Raw genomic sequence first — 21,151 nt, 5'->3', positions numbered from 1 at the left:
ATCTGGATCCTTGGGGCCTCAGGTATGAAAGTTTTTTATAACCATTATGCAACCTGAAAAAAAGGACATTTCTAAAGATGGCAATTCATGCGGTTCAGATGTGACAAAGGGAAATCAGAGAAACCTTGTAGATATTATGCCTGGATGAGTGGGGCTTTGGTGAGGATTCTGAGCTTATTTTTATACATAGTGTGTCTGTGATGGTCAACAGACATTTGGAAATGTGTGCAGAGAGCAAAAATATGTCTATTTGAGATCTTTCCCAGTTGCTTTGTTGAAGGCAGTAGTGTGTATTCTGAAGGTAAGAAAAGAGAGCTAGAAGAAAGAAAGGAATAATAGGGGGATGCCTATATTTTAAAAGTCAAGGAGCCATATGAGGAATAGGCCAAATTGTCAGAGGACATAGAGTGTCCTCACAGCCAAAGGTGGAAGCAGTTTCAGACACAAGTTATTAAAAACCTGAAATGTCACAGGAAAGAAAAGTAGGACAAAGACTATACATGGATAATAAAAAAATAAATTTATAAGGATCCCAGCAGTTCCTGGCACCTGGAAGTAACTCAGTTAATAGCCGACACTATTATGATGAAAAAATAATTAAGGGACTGGGTGATGGTGCACTTGGTGGAGCAAGTTCAAATTCGAGACCCTAGTCTCTACCTGCAAAGGGAAAGATTTACAACTGGTGCAGTGTCTTTCACTCCCCTTCCCTTCTGGATTTCTCTCTGTCTCTATCCAATAAATAGTAAATATAATTAAAAAGAAAAGATAATTAAATATGGAAGTGAAGATGTGTTTGTCAGACCCAGTAAAGGATTTTTCTTTTATAGCACTGTTGAGGAAGTGCTGATTTATAGGACTTTCATTGTCACAGGGATACAATATCCCATTTCCACAAGATAGGTGTCAACATATAATATCGACTCCTAAATTGCTGTCTCCTTCCATCACAGGATACAAGGTCATCAACTCTCTTTCAACTTCTTTAACCTCTTTAATTTGAACACTTGCTGTGTTGGATGAAACCTCAGTTTGTTAAAGTTCCACCATGTGTCTTACCTTGTGTTATTATTTGAGTTTCTGTTATGAGTGATGCTATCTGATATTTGTTCTATCTGATATTTGCTCTTCTGGTTTATTACACTTCACAGGATCTCCTACAGTTCTATCCATGGTGTAGCAAAAGAGAAAAATGTGTCTTTCTTACATCTGAGTAGTATTCTATTGTGTGAGGAGACCACAATTCACCTTCTCCATTTGCCTTAGACACTTAGATTGTTTCCAGATTTTGGCTATAATGTACAGTTAGTGCTTTGGTGAGTGTAGTTGCACATTAGTCTGTTCAGATAGGATGGCAGGATGCCTAGGAAAGGAATTGCTGGATCATATGGTAGGTCTCTATTTTACTTTTAAAAGGGTTCTTACACAGACCTGGAGCTGAGTGATGGAATACTACAGAAGGAGGATTCCCAGAGTGTGATCACAGAGTACAACACAGGAACAGTTGGGGGATTGTGATATGAGGAAATGACCAACTCCTAGACATTGTCCACTAGAAACTGTCAGTTCTGGGAGTCGGGCTGTAGCGCAGCGGGTTAAGCGCAGGTGGCGCAAAGTACAAGGACCGGCATAAGGATCCCGGTTCGAAGCCCGGCTCCCCACTTGCAGGGGAGTCGCTTCACAGGCGGTGAAGCAGGTCTGCAGGTGTCTATCTTTCTCTCCTCCTCTCTGTCTTCTCCTCCTCTCTCCGTTTCTCTCTGTCCTATCCAACAACGAAGACAACAACAATAATAACTACAACAATAAAACAACAAGGGCAACAAAAGGGAATAAATAAATAAAATAAAATATTAAAAAAAAAGAAAAGAAACTGTCAGTTCCTTGCCCATTGAAAACTTATATCCATTGGAGATATACCTTCTGAGATTTATTATACATATAGGCAAGTCATAGGCAGCATGGACTGGAGAGAGCTCAGTGATGATTTTCCTGTTTCTCACAGGTGGCCCAGAGAACAGAGATCACATGCAATGAGTAATTTCAGCGTTGTCAGGGAGTTTGTGCTCCTGGGCTTCTCTCATCTTCAAGAATTCCAGATTCTCCTGTTTGCTTTCATCCTCCTGATCTATGTGCTGACTGTGCTGGGGAACTTAACCATCATCCTCCTCACATACCTGGATTCTCGCCTCCACTCTCCCATGTACTTCTTCCTCTGCAACTTCTCCCTTATGGAGTTGCTGGTCACCTCCACTGTGGTGCCCAGGATGCTGGCAGACCTGCTGTCCACACACAAAACTATGTCTCTGGCTGAATGCCTAACCCAGTCTTTCTTCTACTTCTCCTTGGGCTCCACAGACTTCTTGATTCTCACTGTCATGGCCTTTGACCGTTATGTGGCCATCTGCCGCCCCCTGCATTACCCAACTGTCATGAATGGGCCTGTCTGCATAAGACTGGTGGTGCTCTGCTGGATGCTTGGCTTCCTTTCCATTGTCTCCCCAACTCTGCAGAAAACTCGCCTCTGGTTCTGTGGTCCCAATGTTATTGACCACTACTTCTGCGATTCTGCCCCACTCCTCAAGCTGTCCTGCTCTGACACACGTCACATAGAACGCATGGATTTCTTCCTGTCCCTCATCTTTGTGCTGACCACCATGTTGCTTATTGTGGTCTCCTACATCCTCATCGTGGCTGCTGTGCTGAGTATCCCCTCCGCCTCTGGGCGCCAGAAGGCCTTCTCCACCTGTGCCTCCCACCTCACCGTGGTGGTCCTGGGCTACGGCAGCGCCATCTTCATCTATGTCAGGCCAGGCAAGGGCCACTCCACACACCTCAACAAGGTGGTGGCCCTGATGACGGCTGTGGTGACCCCTTTCCTCAACCCCTTCATCTTCACCTTCCGAAATGAGAAGGTCAAGGAGGTCATTGGAGACATGGTCAAGAAGATTCTTCTCAGAGGCTCAGTGACCCACAGATGAGGTGACTGGAGAGATCCTGTGAAGTCTTGTTAAGCCTTTTTGGACTTTTGCAACACTTTCTTTCCCTAAATTTAGCTGATATGGACTCTGGGGGTGAGGGAAAACAAAATCAAACGGGCCTAGGGTTTGTGGTTTGCAGAGCATGACAACCCTTCCTTGAAAGCAGCCATACTGTTACGTTCTATTAGCTTTGATCAGACCAAGGCAGAACCTTAATCACACCATTGTTCTGACAAGCACCTCTCTTGGTTGGACAAAACTGACCAGTGGAGTTTGGGCAATGAAGTTCCATCTTGACCTTTAATCACCTTTGCCCACATTACTGTAGTAAAAAAAAATCATGTTCCTGATGAGATTGTCTCCATTTTATCTAACTTGTGACATATGACTATGTACAGCTTTCATATATCCCTCAACTGTTCTTCTCTCTCATAAATGTGGATGATTTTTTCCCCTGGGAGATTCTTAAATATAAATATAGACTACCACACCCCTATATTTGTACTGTATGTAAAAGAAAACTATGTTCTCTTCTTTGAAGTATGACTTTGAACTTCTAAACTTGAGTTTTTTTTCAAGTCTATAAACTTTGTGTGTGTGTGTGTGTGTGTGTGTGTGTGTGTGTGTGTGTGTGTGTGTGTGTGTGTGAAAGAGAGAGAGAGAGAGAGTGTGTGTGTGTGTGTGTGTGTGTGTCTCCAATGTTATTGCCAGGGCTCAGTGCCAGCATTACCAATCCAGGGCCACTTTTTCCTTTTCCATTTTATTGGCTAGGACAGAGTGAAATTGGGAGAAGAGAGGGAGATAATAGTGGGAGAGAAAGATAAACACCTGCAGACCTGCTTCGCCACTTTTGAATTTGCCTCCCTATAGGTGGGGAGTTGGGATGCATGAATTGGGATCCTTGGGGGGTGCTTGAGCTTCCTACTGTGTGCGCTTAACCAGGTGCACTGCTGCCCACCCTCCCCAAGTCTATAAACTTCTTCTTTTCTATGCAGTTTTTCCTGTCAATTTTTTTTATACTACTCTCAAATATGGGAGGTCCTATGCCACAAGAGGAAGTTGCTGTGGTGTTTCTATCTCTGTTTACATTGTCTCTCTAAGTGAGAAAGCAACCAGGACAGTGAAATTGCACAAGCATGAAGCTCCAGCTCTATCTAATAAAGAGGAAGAAAGAAAGTCAGAAAGCAAGAGAGAAAGAAAGAAAAGAAGGGGGAAAAGAGCTTCAATTAAACTTTATTTTTAAAGCAACCTAGGATATGTTTCTATCTGGATAGAACTGGACATAATTATACTAAGTTAAAGAAATAAAAGACAGAGCTGGGTGGTGGTGCACCTACTTAAGCACACATGTTACAATGCCCATGAACCTGGGTTCAAGCCCCCAGGCCCCACTTGCAGGGAAAAAAAAACTTCACATTAGTGAGGCAGTGCTACAGGTCTCTCTCTCTCTCTGTCTCCCCCTAGCTTCGTGATTTTTCTGTCTCTATCCAATATATAAATAAACAAGATGTAAATCAAATTTAAAAGAGCATTAAAAAAGAAATAAAAGACAGCCACTGGATATTTCAGATCACACATGCGATAAAACTGAAATATCCTTATAAAAATAATAGAAGTAACCAAACTGACTCTTGGACTGAAAACTATGGCTGTTGTCAGAGGGATTGGAGGACTGTATGGTAGTGGGAGGGGGGGAAGGGTGGAGGCTTTCATTTGCTGTGATTGCACAGGGTTTTGGTAGTGGCTATCATGAGTTAAAGATGTGTGTGTGTGTGTGTGTCTATAATCCTAAACTATTATCATAGATCAAGGCTAAATTAATTACAAAAAAAAAATCTGGAAAAAAAGAAAACACAGGACAAGTTGCTGTTTCTGAACTTCTCCCCAGAAGTGGGCAGATGTTTCTGTTTCTGTTGTGAAGGTCAGCTGGGAAAAGAGTTCTGCATCCTGAGAACTTTCTCTCCTCTGCCTCCTCTCTGGGGACCAATTACTTAGCCTCTTTGCAAACTTTGTGAAAAACTGAAGAACTGAGTAGGAAGCAATTATCTCCTTCTGATAGGCAAACACTTTCAGCAGCCTCTCCTCAGAAAAATAACCAACACAGAGACTCACTCCCATTTTCCTCTTGAGAGACTCCCTCCAGCTGCTCTCACAGCTCTGAATATTCCTCTCTTAAATATTTTAAAATAGTGGTCAGCCCACAGAAGTCTGCTGCCTGGTTTCTCCCTAGTATTCTTTCAGTGGGGGCCCTGATGGGCCAGTTGGAGGAAGGTCTGTCTGACTGGTCCTGTCCCTTCAACTGAACCCTTCTATCAAATTCAGCATCACACAGGCCTGGCCTTTGTGTGTTCCCTTGCTACTCAAATGATATTGACCTTTTCTGGAAGAGCATGTTAGAAACGCAGAATCTCATCATACCTCACACTCAGGGCCCCCAAGTCTGCATTTTAACAGGACTCTTGCACATTCACAATTCCTGACCCAGACAATGTGCTGGTGGATGTTTCTGTGCGAGCAATCTCCTGTCCCAGCCCCAGCAATGGGAAGGGCACTGACAGAGGGTATGAGGACATGTCTACTATCCTATTTCTGAAGATAACAACCAGTAATTTAGGTGCTGAGATTGGCACCCCAGTTTGACTTAAAACTTCTAGTTATTTTTTTATTCATTTATTACTTTTAATTTGATAGGGCTGAGATAAATTGCAAGGAAAGAGACAATAGAGAGGGAGAGAGACACAGAGACAGAGAGAGGCAGCACTGCTTCACTGCTTGTAAAGCTTCTCCCTGCAGGTGGGAACGAGGTCTTGAACCCAGGTCCTTGCACATGGTAGCCTGTTCTCTCAACTGGGTGTGTCACTGCCAGACCCAACTTTAAGCTTCTTAAAAAGACTTTGGTCCAGGGACCTGCCAGTTAAGCACATGTGGTGCGAAACGCAAAGACTGGCGCAAGGATTCTGGTTTAAGCCCCTGGCTCCCCACCTGCAGAGGGAACATTTCACAAGAGGTGAAGTAGGTCTACAGATGTCTATCTTTCTCTCCCCCTCTCTGTCTTCCCCTCTGGTCTCAATTTTTCTCTGTCCAGCAACAACAACAGCAGCAATGGTAACAATAACAACAACAACTAGGGTAACAACAAGGGCAACAAAATGGGAAAAATAGCCTCCAGGAACAGCAGATTCATAGTGCTGGCTCCGAGCTCCGGCAATAACCCTGGAGGCAAAAATAAATGAATTAAATAAATGAAAGACTTTGGTCAAATGATCCAGTTGTTATCCAGATCTAACAAGCCATCCAAAATAACTACTAGACTTGCACAGACTTGTGTTTTTGGTTCCATATATCTGTCTTGTATGATAGGGACCCATCCTGTATATACTGTAAGTGAGGGTTAGATAGAGACCTGATAGCCTATGCAGTCAAACCATCAGAATTTCATGCTATTAGATGCCTTCTTTCCTTTCTTGCCCAAACTCAGACAGAATCTCTAGGATTTAGGAAACAAAAACCCAGGAGACTTGTAGTCGGGAAGCTGTGACAACTCTTCCCTGGGACAGATTCCTTAGGTTTTGAACCAACCAAGAAATACCTTTGGACTGATAAGAACTTCATGTTTCTGGCTGGACAGAAATGATCAGTGGATGGTGTGTAGTGGGGCATTGACACTCACCTAGCTCACCATGGCCGGTGTGCCGCTATGTTCCATCGCTGGGGAGCCAGAGACGACCCGAACTGCCCCTGTGGCTCCAGACAGACTATGACCCACATAGTCAACGACTGCCACCTCTCCAGATTCAAAGGAGGTCTCGAAACTTTACATCAGGCTCAACCTGACGCTGTTGACTGGCTACGGAAGAAGGGCAAATGCTAGAAGAAGCTCACCATCACACACACACACACACACACACACACACACACACACACACACCACACCACACCAATCCCAGATCAAACCCATGAGGTTTTTCAGTTAACCGTAACCACTTTTCCCATATTTAGTAGCTATTCTCTTCCCTGATCCAGCTTTCTAGTCCTATTTCCAACTTTGACACCCTCTTCCCAGACAGTGCCTTTGGCCCACCTGCATGCTAGCTGTTGGGCTCAGGCAAAAATATGTAAAGTCATGGGCCTCATGGAATATACCGAAATTAGACCTACTAGCTTTTTCCAAAATGGAGACCCCCACATTTATTCTGTTATACAACTGCCATCAGGTTCCTGATTGTTAAAAAATTTTGTTCTGCTTTATATTTTAATGCTTTTTCAGTCACCAAGTTGCAGATGCTACTACGATACCAACCTGACTCCACTGGGCATATATATATATAACCAATATGTCCTGGAACCCTACCTCCCCAGAACCCTGCCTCACTAGGGAAAGATAGAGACAGGCTGGGAGTATGGATCAACCTGCCAATGCCCATGTTCAGTGAAGAAGTTACAGAAGCCAGACCTTCCACCTTCTGCTTTCCACAATGACCCTGGGTCCATACTCCCAGGGGGATAAAAAATAGGAAAGCTATCAGGGGAGGGGATGGGACAAGGAACTCGGGTAGTGGGAATTGTACTCCTCTTATCCTATGGTCTTTTCAATATTTTTTATTTTATAAATAAATTTTAAAAATTGGGCTCAGGAGGTGGTTCACCTGGTTAAGCACTCATATCACAGTGTGCAAGGACCCAGGTTCAAGCCCCTGGTCCCCACCTGCAGAGGGGAAGCTTCCTAAATGCTGAAGCAGGGCTGCAGGTGTCTCTGTCTCTTTCCTTCTCTGCCCCCCCAATTTCTCTCTAGCTTTATTCTCTCTATCCAATAATAAATAAACAAATATTTAAAAAATTAAAAATAAAACACAGCCATGATATTTTTCTGTTATTTCTTGTGTGATTGATTGACTGATTTTTGCAGAGCCAGGGCCGCACAAGTGCATGATTTCACCACTCTAGGCCTCTTTTTTTCTTCCATATGGGGGGTAGAGGGAGAGACACTATGGCTCCAGAGCTTCCTCCAATGCCAAAGCATCTCCCATGTGTTGCTGGGACTCAGACCTGGACCACATACATGGCTAGATCTGTGCCCTAGCGAGCTGCCTCCCCAGAACCAGAATTGAAGATGTTGTATACTCATGGCACATTCCTCAATGGTGAATGCCTACCTTCCCATCTCGTAAATATGCCTGACTATGCCTCTGACTTTTCCATATATGTGAACTCTGTTTTATCTACTTCAGCTTATCTCTGTTGGGCATAAAGCCAGGCCTTTAATTCTACCATATGACCTTTGCTCTACAGCAATTCTATAGCTTCTCAGCTTAGAAGCTGTGCTCTGGTAGCCAAAGCTCTTTGGCCTTTAGATGCCCCTGTGATTTTTGGACACCAATATGATAATTTTGACACACATTTGCATGTGACTAGGGGCACTTAAGACTTTGGTCATTAAGTCATTAAGTCATAGTGTAATTAGAATTGTAAGGGAGTGTATAGGTCAGTCACCCAGGTACATTTTGTCTGATGCAGGCACACACACACACACACACACACACACACACACACACACACACTTCTCAGCTTGGCACAGAGACCTTGCCTGAACTGAGCCTGGAGAAGAGACACTCAGAGCTGTGAGACTGTCCCTTTTTTTGCTGCCCAGTTCTAAATCCCCAGATGAAACCTCTGCCTCAGGCCAGAAGATTCCTCACCAAGCAGGGTGACTGCCTCACCACAGTCATGTTCACGCTCACGGCTCAGGTTCAAGACCCAGCACCCAGGACCCTTGGCTCCTTGAAGGAGCCAAGGTAATTTTTCACCAAGAAAAATCTCTGATGTAGTGCGATTTCCCTTTTCTTTTTTTTTTTCTTTTCTTTTCTTTCCTCTTTTCTATTCTTTTCTTTTCTCTTTTACCCTCTTTTTCTTCTCTTTTCCTTTCTTTTCTCTCCCTTTTCCTTTTGTTCCTTTCTTTCTTTTTAAAGTTTTTATTATTTTCTTCATATTGATCCACAAAATTATAAGATAAAAGGGTATAATTCCTCGCTATGCCCATCACCAGAGTTCTGTATCCCCATTCCCTTCTTGGAAAGCTACAGCAGTTCTCCCAAGATTAAGAGATGAGCTGACTACTATTTCTATAACTGTCTGTATTTGTATATATTTGCCCATTTTGTCGGTGGTCATGCCTTCTCTTCCTTTCTATGTCATACGACACTTGTTACTTCTTCTGAATATCCTTCCTTTTTTCCTTTTCTCTCTCCGGGTCATGATGGAATTGGAGTTCAGAACCCTCTAGTCATCTTCTCCTAGCATTCTCCCTCTTTTTTAAAAAAATATTTTATTTATTTTACTTTGTATTTCTTTTATTTATTTATTTATTCATTTATTTATTATTGGATAGAGACAGAGGGAAATTGAGAGAGAAGGGGGAGATAGAGATGAAGAGAGACAGAGAGACACCTGCAGACTTGCTTCACCACCTGTGAAGCGACTTCCCTGCAGGTGGGAAGCTGGGGGCTCCAACCGGGATCCTAACTGGTCCTTGCGCTTCGCACCATGTGTGCTTACCCCACTGCACTACTGCTTGACTCCCAACATTCTCCCTCTTTTCAGTCTCTTTTTCTGAATGAAAAATAAAAAGCAGCCTAGGAGCAATAAAATCATGAAACTGTGAGGTCCTGGTTCAGTAAATAAATAAATAAATAAATAAATAAAATAAATAAAATATATATGTAACTTCTCACATCCAGCCTCAATGTAACTTTCCCTGATACCCACTCCCCACCGTGAAATTATCTGTTATGCAGACAGGCTAGCAGAAGTGGTGACAGCTAAAATAGCCTCCTACAAAACGGCCAGATGCACACATGAGATGCTGCCACTCAACTCTTCCTGGTGTCCCTGTGGGTCTTCTGGTGATCTCTCACTAAGCTTACATCCTCTGGCCCCTGCTGTGAAGTGGTCTTGCATCTTGGGAATGGTCATGGCACTAGTTTAGACAAGTAACAGAGAGTGGGCAGAGAGGTACCTTCTCCCTATGTATTTCTGTGCCTGTTACACTTTTTAAAAAATAAATATTTATTTGTCCCCTTTTGTTGCCCTTATTGTTTTTTATTGTTGTAGTTAGTATTGTTGTTATTGATATCGTCATTGTTAGATATGACAGAGAAAAATGGAGAGAGGAGGGGAAGGCAGGGGGAGAGAAAGATAGACACCTGTAGACCAGCTTCACCACCTGTGAAGTGACTCCCCTGCAGGTGGGGAGTTGGGGGCTCGAACTGGCATCCTTATGCTGGTCCTTGGGCTTTCTGTGACTTGTGCTTAACCTGCTGCGCTACTGCCTGACTCCCGATTGTTACACTTTTATTATTGCCAACAAAGGTGACATCAGTGTTTTAGGCTTCAGCATCTGTGTACTTCCCACTATAAACCCTCATTTTTTGGATATCTACTATGTTCAGGACATATCAGGTGCAACTCAAGGAGCTCAGGATTTACTGTGAAAAGACAAAACTTTGGGGTCAGACAGGAACACACTAGATAGAGTACACAGGCTACTTTGTGTGAGGACCAAGGTATCCTCCCCTGCAGAGGAGAGTTTCATGATTGGTGGGACAACTCTCTCTCTCTTTCTCTCTAAAATATTTGTATTTATTTATTTATTTATTATTATTGGATGAAGACAGACAAATTGAGGAGAAGGAGATAGAGAGAAGGAAGGAGACACAGAGATATGTGCAGTCTTGCTTCACCACTCATAAAACTTTCTCACTGTAGCTGGAGACAAGGGGCTTGATCTCGAGTCCTTGAGCACTGTAGTGTGAGCGCTTAACCAGGTGTGCCACTGCCTGGCCCCCTTCTCTATTTCTCTTTTGCTGTATTTCTTGCTGTGTCTCACTCTCTATAAACAATAAATCACTGGAAATGGTGGAGTCATTGTACAGGTAATGAAACCCAGTGATGGAGCTGGCATAAAAAAAATTAAAAAAAGAAAGACAGTGTAACTTGGTGTTGATGACTGTAATTTACAAAGTAGGTTGGGAATACAGGTGAGGAGAAATGAATTCTCTTCATTAAATTCAAAGTCTGCATTCACATGGCATCATTTGAATTATTGGGTTTTAATGTAGGGAGAAAGAGCTATGTTACAAAAGAGAAAAAGGGAATTCTGGAAACAGCCAACTGAACATGCAAAACAATATTCACTAACAGTTACATTTTGTGTAGGCAGTGAGAGTCTGAGTCAGAGAAGGAATCATGGAGGGGCTTTTGGGAGGGTGGGCTTGGAGATCTCCACTGGCCAGACTCAGGTCTCGTGGAAAATTTGAAAGAATTTCCTGTTGGTTGCTCCTTTCTCTGGAGTCAAAGGACACATCTGACTCCAGGAAACCTGGTAGCCCATACTTCTCGGGAAACTTTCCCCCTACAGGTGGGGACCAGGAGTTTCTTACTCGCTGTTTGTTATGGGTGTTCTTAACCAGGTGCATAGCTACCTGGCCCTGGAAGCTTCCCTATTCTTTATCCCTCTGTGAGTATGGATCCAAACTCTTTATGGGATGCAGAAGGTGAGAAGTCTGGCTTCTGTAATTGCTTCCCAGCTGGACATAAATGTTGGCAGGGCAATCCATATCCCCAGCCTGTTTCTATCTTTCCCTAGTGGGGTAGGGCTCTGGAGTGTGAGACTTCAGGACACATTGGTGAGGTTTTCTGCCCAGAGAAGTCAGGATGGAATCCTAGTAGCATCTACAACTTGGTGGCTAAAATGTTGTGACATAAAAACAGGACTAATTGTTTAATAAACAGTAACCCAAAGGTAGAAGTAGAGCAGATGAAGTTAGGGAAACTGACATATTTCTAACTTCAGGGAAGGTGAATGACAAAGGTCTTGGGTTGAGAGGGAGACAGGACTAAAAGGACACACCAGAGGTAGAATGCTGAGGGAAATTCTCTGCTTGTTCCATTTCCAGGAATTCAACATAGTCATATTAAAATTTAAATAGCAAAAACACAAGCACACAGATAGTTTAAAAATAGATAAAACTTCATAACTTCTTTTTAATTTAATTTTGTGCTTAATTTATCTTTATTGGTAATTTATTAATGGTTTACAAGACCATATAATCATAGGGATGTTTTTCCACACCTCTTACCTCATACTATTTTTGCAATACTTTGTCCCAGAAAAAAAAACATATCATTCAAATGTAATTCATACAAAAGTCAAATATATACCACTCAGGCAAGATACTATGTGTTATAAGAAAAATAGGAACAATATACAACATTTGAAGAAAATAAACTAGAGTGGCCTGGGTGGTGGCACACTTGGTTAAGCACACATATCACCATGTAGAAGGACCCAGGTTCGAGCCCTTGCTTTCCACCTGCAAAGGGGATGTGTCATGAGCAGCAAAGCAGGTCTGCCAGTCTCTATTTTCCTCTATCCCATTTTTATTTCCCCATCCTTTCTGAGTTTGTTTCTGTCTTGTCAAATAAAACTGATAGAAAGAAAGAGAGAGGGACCAGGTGCTGGGCACACCTGGTTGAGCACACATGTTACAGTGCTCAAGGACCCAGGTTCTAGTCTCTAGTCCCCACCTGCATGGGGAAAGCTTCACAAGTGGTGAAGCAGGTATGCAGGTGTCTCCCTTTCTCTCTCCCTCTCTATCTCCTCTACCCTCTCAATTTATGGCTGTCTCTTATCCAATAAATAAAGATAATAAAACATTTTTTGAAAAGAGAGAAAGAAGGAAAGAAAGAAAGTGTAAGGGAAAAAGGGAGGGAAGAAGGAAGAAAGGAAGGAAGGAAGAAATAATTGAAAAAATTCACCTCTAGGTGCAGTGGATTCATAGAGTTGGCACAGAGCCTCAGCAATAGCGCTGGAGGCAAAAAAGAAAAATAAGTTGGGGGGGAAATTTGATGCAAAGTAGATGAAATATGACACAAAATATTGCAAAATGAATTTTTAGCTCACATAAGAAAAAAATCAAGTAAATATATATATATTCTAAAGAAAGAGAGAGGCAGATATCTGGAGGCAGCTGATAGTAAAAAAAAAAAGAAGAAGAAGTAAATAAGAATTGGTATTGGTAGAACTCCATAAAGGTATGCAGACAGATTCCTTTCAGAGATTAACACCAAATTTAAGAAACTTGAGAGACAACTAAAAAAGAAGGAAGAGATCTCAAAAAGAGATTAAGAGATACTTAAAACAACAGCAGAGACCTATGGGATGACTTCAAAAGAAATAATATATGCATTATTGGCTTACCAGAGGAATAAAGAGAGGGGGGGAAGAAAGTATTCTTCAGGACATAATAGCTAAGAACTTCTCTAGTATAGACAACATCAAAGACATAAAGGGTCAAGAAGCCCAGAAGATCCCAAACAGAATTAACCCAGACTTAAAGACACCAAGACACATCCTATTTAGAATGGAAAGTAATAAGGATTGCTGTGCAGATGCCTTTCCAAGGCTCTGCCACCCCACACAGAGTATTTACGGTACTTTCAGGTATTTCCCTAACCAGTCCTGTCCTGACACGTCACTCCGGGGTGGTAACCTAAAATGTCCACCTACTCCCCCTCCCCTCACTCGCTCTCTTGCCCAGTGGTGAGGTAGAAGGACACAGCCATTTTTTTGGTTGGCTCCATGTGGCCTGAACCACCCATCTGACCCAACAATAAAGATTTGTGTTCCTTCTGTGCTTGGATTTTCTCTCTCCATTGCACCACTTCAAGCAACAAAAGATAAAGAAAGGATCCTGAAGGCTGCAAGAGAAAAACAAAGAGTCACCTACATAAGAAAACCCATAAGATTAGCAGACTTCACACAAACATTACAGGCCAGAAGAGAATGGCAGGATATCTATCGAATGCTCAATGAGAAAGGCTTTCAACCAAGACTACTGTGTCCTGCTAGACTGTCATTCAGACTAGATGGAGGTATCAAAACCTTCTCAGACAAGCAACAGTTGAAAGAATCAACTATCACCAAGCCTTCCCTGAAAGAAATTCTGAAAGGTCTCCTACAAATAGTCAGACCACCATAAATAGGCGATATATCAGAATACTCTAAAAATCTACAAGAATGGCATTCAAATATCTTCAATCAATGATATCAATAAATGTCAATGGCCTGAATTCACCTATTAAAAGGCACAGAGTAGGAAGATGGATCAGAAAACACAACCTAACAATATGCTATCTACAGGAAACCCACCTAACTCAACAAGACAAACAAAGATTTAAAGTGAAAGGATGGAAAACTATCATACAAGTCAATGGCTGACAGAAAAGGGCAGGAATAGCTATTCTCATATTTGACACAACAGACTTTAAAATAAGTAAAATTAAAAGTGATAGGGGTGGAAATTACTTTATGCACAGAGGATCAGTAAATCAAGAGGACTTAATAGTTATTAACATTTATACTCCCAATAAGAAGCCATATAAATACATATAAATACATCTACTGAAAGAGCTACAGCAATATATTAATAGCAACACAGTAATAGTAGGGGACTTCAACACCCCACTCTCTCAACTTGACAGATCATCCAGGCAGAAAATCAATTAGAAGGGAGCTAAATGAGGAGATAGATAAACTAGAACTACTGGACATTTTCAGAGTCATTCATCCCAAGAGACTGGAATAAACATTCTACTAAGTCCACATGGGTCATTCTCAAGGACTGGCCGCTAAGACATTATCAGCAAATTCAAGAGCATTGAAATCATCCCAAGCATCTTCTCAGACCACAGTGGAATTTAACTAACACTTAACAATCAACAAAAGATTAGTAATAGTCCCAAAATGTGGAAGCTCAACAGTACACTACTTAACAACTACTGAGTCAAAGAGTAAATAAAGGAAGAAATCAAATTGTTTTGAGAGTTCATGAAAATGAAGAAACAAGCTATCAAAATATTTGAGACATAGCTAAGGCATTACTGAGAGGGAAGTTTATAGCTATACAAGCACACATTAGGAAACAAGAAAAAACACAAATAAACAGCCTGATTGCAGGTCTTAAAGACCTAGAAGAAGAAGAACAAAGGAACCCTAAAGCAACCAGAAGGACAGAAATAGCTAAAGTTGGGGTAGAAATCAATAACATTGAAATTAAGAAAACCACACAAAAGATCAACAAAAGTAAATGTTGGTTCTTCAAAAGAGTAAAAAAAAATTGGCAAAACTATAGCCAGACTTACAAAACAAAAAAGGGAGAACAGGGGCTGGGTGGTGGCACACCTGGTTAAGTGCATGTATTGCAACGCACAAGGACCCAGGTTCAAGGCCCTGGTCCCCACCTGCAGGGGGAAGCTTTATGAGTGGTGAAGCAGGGCTGCAGGTGTCTCTCTCCCTCTCTATCACCCTCTTCCCTCTTGATTTCTGGCTGTCTCTATACAATAAATAAAGATAATTTTAAAAAAGGGAGAAGGCCCAAATATATTGGATCATAAATGAAAGAGGAGATATCACAATAGATATCAGAGAATTTCAACATACTATGTGAGGTGCCTATGATCAATTATATGTCACCAAACCAGAGAACCTGGAAGAAATGGACGATTTCCTAGATACCTAGGAACTTACAAAATTAAATAAAGAGGAACTAGATAACATGAACAGGCCCATCACAGCCAATGAAATGGAAATCATTATCAAAAACCTTCTCAAGAATTGAAGCCATGGACTAGAGGGTTTTACAAATGAATTCTATGAAACTTTCAAGGAAGAAATAATACCTATACTTTAAAAAATCTTCCAGAAGATTGAAGACACTGGAATACTCCCTTCCAGCTTCTATGAAGCAAACATCACTCTGATATCAAAAGCAGACAGGGACACAGCCAAATAAGAAAACTACAGAACAATATCTCTGATGAACATGATGCTAAAATGATGAACAAAAATGCTATAATATTGAACAAAATTCTAGTCAACCAGATATAGCAGTATAATAAAAAGATTGTTCATCATGACCAAGTGGGGTTTATCCCAGGAATGCAAGTTTGATTCAATATACATAAATCAGTCAATGTGATCCACCACATCAATAAAAGCAAGACCAAACACCACATGGTCATATCAATAGATGCAGAGAAAGCCTTTGACAAAATAACAATATCCCTTTATGATCAAAACATAACAAAAAATGAGAATACATGGAAAATTCCTCAACATAGTGGAGTCCATATATATCAAACCTACAGCCAAACATCATATTCAATGGTAAAAAACTGGAAGAGTTTCCCTTCAGATCAGGTACTAGACAGGGCTGCCCACTGTCACCATTATTATTCTACATAGTGTTGGAAGTTCTTGCCATAGCAATCAAGTAGGAACAAGGAATTAAAGGGATACAGATTGGAAGAGAAGAAGTCAAAGTATCCCTATTTGCAGATGACATGATTGTATACATAGAAAAACCTAAGGAATCCAGCAAGAAGCATTTGGAAAACATCAGGCAATACAGTAAGGTGTCAGGCTACAAAATTAACATCCAAAATACAGAAATCAATTCCTTTTACTATAGCAACAAAAACAATAAAATATCTAGGAATAAACCTAACCAAAGAAGTGAAAGACTTGTATACTGAAACTTATGAGTCACTACTCAAGGAAATTGAAAAAGACACAAAGAAGTGGAAAGATATTCCATGTTCATAGGTCAGAAGAATTAACATAATCAAAATGATTATACTACCCAGAGCCATATACAAATTTAATGCCATCCCCATCAAAATCCCAAGCACATTTTTTTAGGAGAATAGAACAAATGCGACAAATGTTTATCTGGAACCAGGAAAGACCTAGAATTGCCAGAACAACCTTGAGAAGGAAGTACAGAACTGGAGGCATCACACTACCTGATCTCAAATTTTGTTATAGGGCCATTGTCATCAAAACTGTTTGGTACTGGCACATGAACAGACACATTGACCAGTGGAATAGTGTTGCTGAGGAATTATTCTGATGCGGTCTCTGCCCCCAGGTTTTACCACACCCCGCAAAATCCTAGCAGTGCCCCCTTCAACCAATCCTGGCCCCACATGTCACCCCTGGTTGTCGCCCAATAAAAAGCCCCCTCACCCCCCCCTGTCTGGGCTCTCAGCTCCCCCTCTCTGAGATCTCGCTCCCTTCTCTCACCCCGTGGTCAGGTAGTGGGGACAGCCATTGTCAGCTGACTCCACGTGGCCTGAGCCACCCCTCCCCATCCCATAATAAAGATTTGTGTACCCCTTTGCTCCGGACGTCCACTCTCTTCTCCGCGGTGCGGCCCGACACCTGACCGCTACAACAACAGAATAGAATTGGGAGCCTGGAAGTAAGTCTCGTCACCTGTGGACATCTAATCTTTGACAAAGGTGCCCAGACTATTAAGTGGGGAAAGCAGAGTCTCTTCAACAAATGGTGTTGGAAAACATGGGTTAAAACATGCAGAAGAATGAAATTCACCAAACATAAAAGTAAACTCCAAGTGGATCAAGGACTTGGATGTTAGACCAGTAACTACCAGATACTTAGAGGAAAATATTGGCAGAACTCTTTTCCACATAAATTTTGAAGATATCTTCAACGAAACGAATCCAATTACAAAGAAGACTAAGGCAAATATAAACCTATGAGACTACATAAACTTAAAAAGCTTCTGCATAACAAAAGAAACCCCTACCCAAACCTAGAGACCCCTCTTAAAATGTGAGAAAATCTTTACATGCCATACATCAGACAAGTGTTTAATAACTAAATTATAGCAAGAGCTTGCCAAACTCAACCACAAGAAAACAAATGACTTCATACAAAATGGAGAGGGCAGAATATTCACCACAGAAGAGATTCAAATGGCTGAGAAACACATGAAAAATGCTCCAAGTCTTTGACTGTCAGAGAAATGCAAATAAAGACAACAATGAGATACCACTTCACTCCTGTGAGAATGTTATACATCAGAAAAGGTAACATCAGCAAATGCTGGAGAGGTTGTGGGGTCAAAGGAACCCTCCTACACTGCTGGTGGGAATGTCAATTGGTCCAACTTCTGTGGAGAACAGTCTGGAGAATCCTCAAAAGGCTAGAAATAGGGGGGTCGGGTGGTGGCGCAGTGGGTTAAGCGCATGTGGCACAAAGCGCAAGGACCGGCGTATGGATCCCGGTTAGAGCCCCCGGCTCCCCACCTGCAGGGGAGTCGCTTCACGGGCGGTGAAGCGGGTCTGCAGGTGTCTGTCTTTCTCTCCCCCACTCTGTCTTCCCCTCCTCTCTCCATTTCTCTCTGTCCTATCCAACAACGACTAGCGTCAACAAGGGCAATAATAATAACCACAACGAGGCTACAACAAGGGCAACAAAAGGGGGGAAAAATGGCCTCCAGGAGCGGTGGATTCATGGTCCAGGCACCGAGCCCAGCAATAACCCTGGAGGAAAAAAAAAAAAAGGCTAGAAATGAACCTATCCTATGACCTGCAATTCCTCTCCTGGGGTTATATATATCCTAAGGAATCCAACACACCCATCCAGAAAGATCTATGCACACATATGTTCTTTTTTTAAAAATTTATTTATTTAGTTAAGAAAGGAGACATAACAAAATCATAGGATGGGGGGCACTACAACTCCACAGAATTCCCGCCACCCAATCTCCATATCCCATCCCCTCCCCAATAGCTTTCCCATTCTCAATCCCTCTGGGAGCATGGACCCAGAGTCATTGTGGGTTGCAGAAGGTGGAAGGTCTGGCTTTTGTAATTGCTTCCCTGCTGAACATGGCCGTTGACAGGTCAATCCATACTCCCAGTCTGCTTCTCTCTTTCCCTAGTAGGGTGAGTCTCTGGGGAAGTGGAGCTCCAGGACGCATTGGTGGGGTCTCCAGTCCAGGGAAGTCTGGCCAGCATCCTGATGGCATCTGGAACCTGGTGGCTGAAATTGAGTTAACATACAAAGCCAAACAAATTGTTGAAGAATCACAGACCCAAACTTTGGAATAATGGGGATAAAGTGTTGGGGGGGTACTCACTGCAAACTCTAGTGTATTACTGCTTTCAGGTATATATTTGCCCTAGTTTATGGATACGTGTGAACATATGCTCTATCTCCTGGAACCTGGTCTATATCTAGGTTTTGGGACTTTGTTAGGAAGTGAACTACCTGGGATGGAATTAGAGAGTACTATGAAAGGAAAGGTCTCACCCGAGTGATGAAGTTGAAGGGTTGTCGTTCCACACCTGAAGTCTCTGGACACAGTCTGAAGTGATGCTGGGGTGGCACTCGTTGTATTGATTAGGTGGCAATCAGTGGATGCTGTTGGGGCTCTATGTAAGCTTGATAGACTCTATGTAAGCTTGATAGAGCTTAGGGAGAACTCCCCCCATCCTTGGATGGAGGTCTGAGAAGATACCCTCTTGTTAGTCTCTCTCAACCGAGGTGAGCAAAGGGGAGAAACCATCTCTCAGACTAAGTTCTTCCCTTCTTGACTCTCAAGCCCACAGAAACCTCAATACCTCTCTCCATTAACTGCAGGCCACATGGCCGCCTACTTTAAGGTTCATTTACTCAAAATTCACCTCACTTTCTGATCACAGAGGAAAACACACCTTATCACACACTCCATCACACACCTCAGACACCAGACAAGAGAAATTCCAAACTATATAGCCTTTTGATATCCATCTTCTTTCTGTCTCACCCTACTGGTTTAACCCCTATGTTTCTCTCAAATACCTTTGGGTAATTAAGTTGCTTGTGTCATGGATAATAATTGTCTTGTATCTCATCAATCCCTGTCATACTAGCCCCCTACCATAGGGGCAAGCTGACCTTTAGAAACCTGTAATTTCTGACATATTTCAATAATGCCCTTTGTTTTTCTATTTAAACTCATGTCCACCTGCCAATAAATGAGATTTGAGATTTGAGAGCACATCATTTCTCCCCAGTGTCTTTACTTCGTTTCGTCCCTTGAGCCAGCAAGAGAGAGCCAGTCAGTTGCCTTCTTGGTGGAGATCACCCCACCAGAAAGCCAACAGGATGCAATATTATTTGATAAGAATTGGAAGAAGCATACGGGAAAGTGGGCCCTACCCTAGGGTCTCAGGACTGGGGGAAGTTTAGGCTCTATAGTGGAAATGTGAGGTTCCTGCTGTCTTAGGGTTCGAGAAGACAATGGATAGTTATTGTTATCATCACATTATTTGGTAATTGGGTTAGCTTTGAAAAGTCCCTTTGTTAGACATATAATCAATTTTTCCCCCTCTCATGTTAATTAAATAGTGATTTATATTACTAAAATTTAATAAGTGTGTACATAGACACCATTCCCATCACCAAAAGATTGTGTCCCATCCCACCCACCACCCCCAGCCCCTGCCAGCCCAGGAAGCCTCATATCCACCCTCCTGCTCACCACAGGGTTTTTACTTTGGTGCCCTACTTTCAATTTAGTCAGATCCTGCCTTTAGTTTCCCTTTATGATCTTCTTCCTCAACTTCTGTTGATGAGTGGGATCATCCCATACTCATCTTTATCTTTCTGACTTAGCTCACTTAACATAATTCCTTCTAGCTCTGTCCAAGATGGGTCAGAGAAGTTGAGTTCATTGTTATTGATAGCTGTATAGTATTCCATTGTGTATATATACCACAGATTTCTCAGCCACTCATCTGTTATTGGGCACCTAGGTTGCTTCCAGGTTTTAGCTATTATGAATTGTGCTGCTATGAACATAGGAGTACACACATCTTTTTGGTTGGGTGTTATGGAGTCCTTGAGGTATAACCCCAGGAGAGGAATTACTGGGTCATATGGAAGGTCCATGTCTAGCTTTGTGAGAGTTCTCCAGACAGCTCTCCACAGAGGATGGACCAATTTACATTCCCACCAGCAGTGCAAAAGGCTTCCTCTGTCCCCACAGCCTCTCCAGCATTTGTTGCTGCTGTGCTTTTTGATGTATGCCATTCTCACAGGGGTGAGGTGGTATCTCAGTGTTGTCTTTATTTGCATTTCTCTGACAATCACTGACCTGGAGCAGTTTTTCATATGTTTGTTAGCCTTTTGGATCTCCTTTGGAGTGAATGTTCTGTTCATATCCTCTGTCCATTTATGGATGGGGTCATTTGCTTTTTTGGTGCTAAGTTTGCTAAGCTCTATGTATATTTTGGTGATTAGTCTCTTGTCTGATGTATGGCAT

General features: G+C 42.1%; 1 protein-coding gene across 1 annotated transcript; it reads left to right on the top strand.

Moving 5' to 3' along the window:
* The first annotated feature begins 1,608 nt into the window (after positions 1–1,608).
* Positions 1,609–2,985, top strand: LOC103112885 (olfactory receptor 6V1-like). The gene has a single exon (XM_007522352.2). The coding sequence runs from the start codon at positions 1,959–1,961 to the stop codon at positions 2,976–2,978; it is 1,020 nt and encodes a 339-aa protein (XP_007522414.2). The 5' UTR covers positions 1,609–1,958; the 3' UTR covers positions 2,979–2,985.
* The last annotated feature ends 18,166 nt before the right edge of the window (positions 2,986–21,151 follow it).

The sequence above is a fragment of the Erinaceus europaeus genome, chromosome 8, assembly GCF_950295315.1.
Source record: "Erinaceus europaeus chromosome 8, mEriEur2.1, whole genome shotgun sequence".
Classification (NCBI taxonomy): domain Eukaryota; kingdom Metazoa; phylum Chordata; class Mammalia; order Eulipotyphla; family Erinaceidae; genus Erinaceus; species Erinaceus europaeus.
Note: the sequence above shows the minus strand (reverse complement) of the source record. Positions and strands in the feature narration are given on the sequence as shown.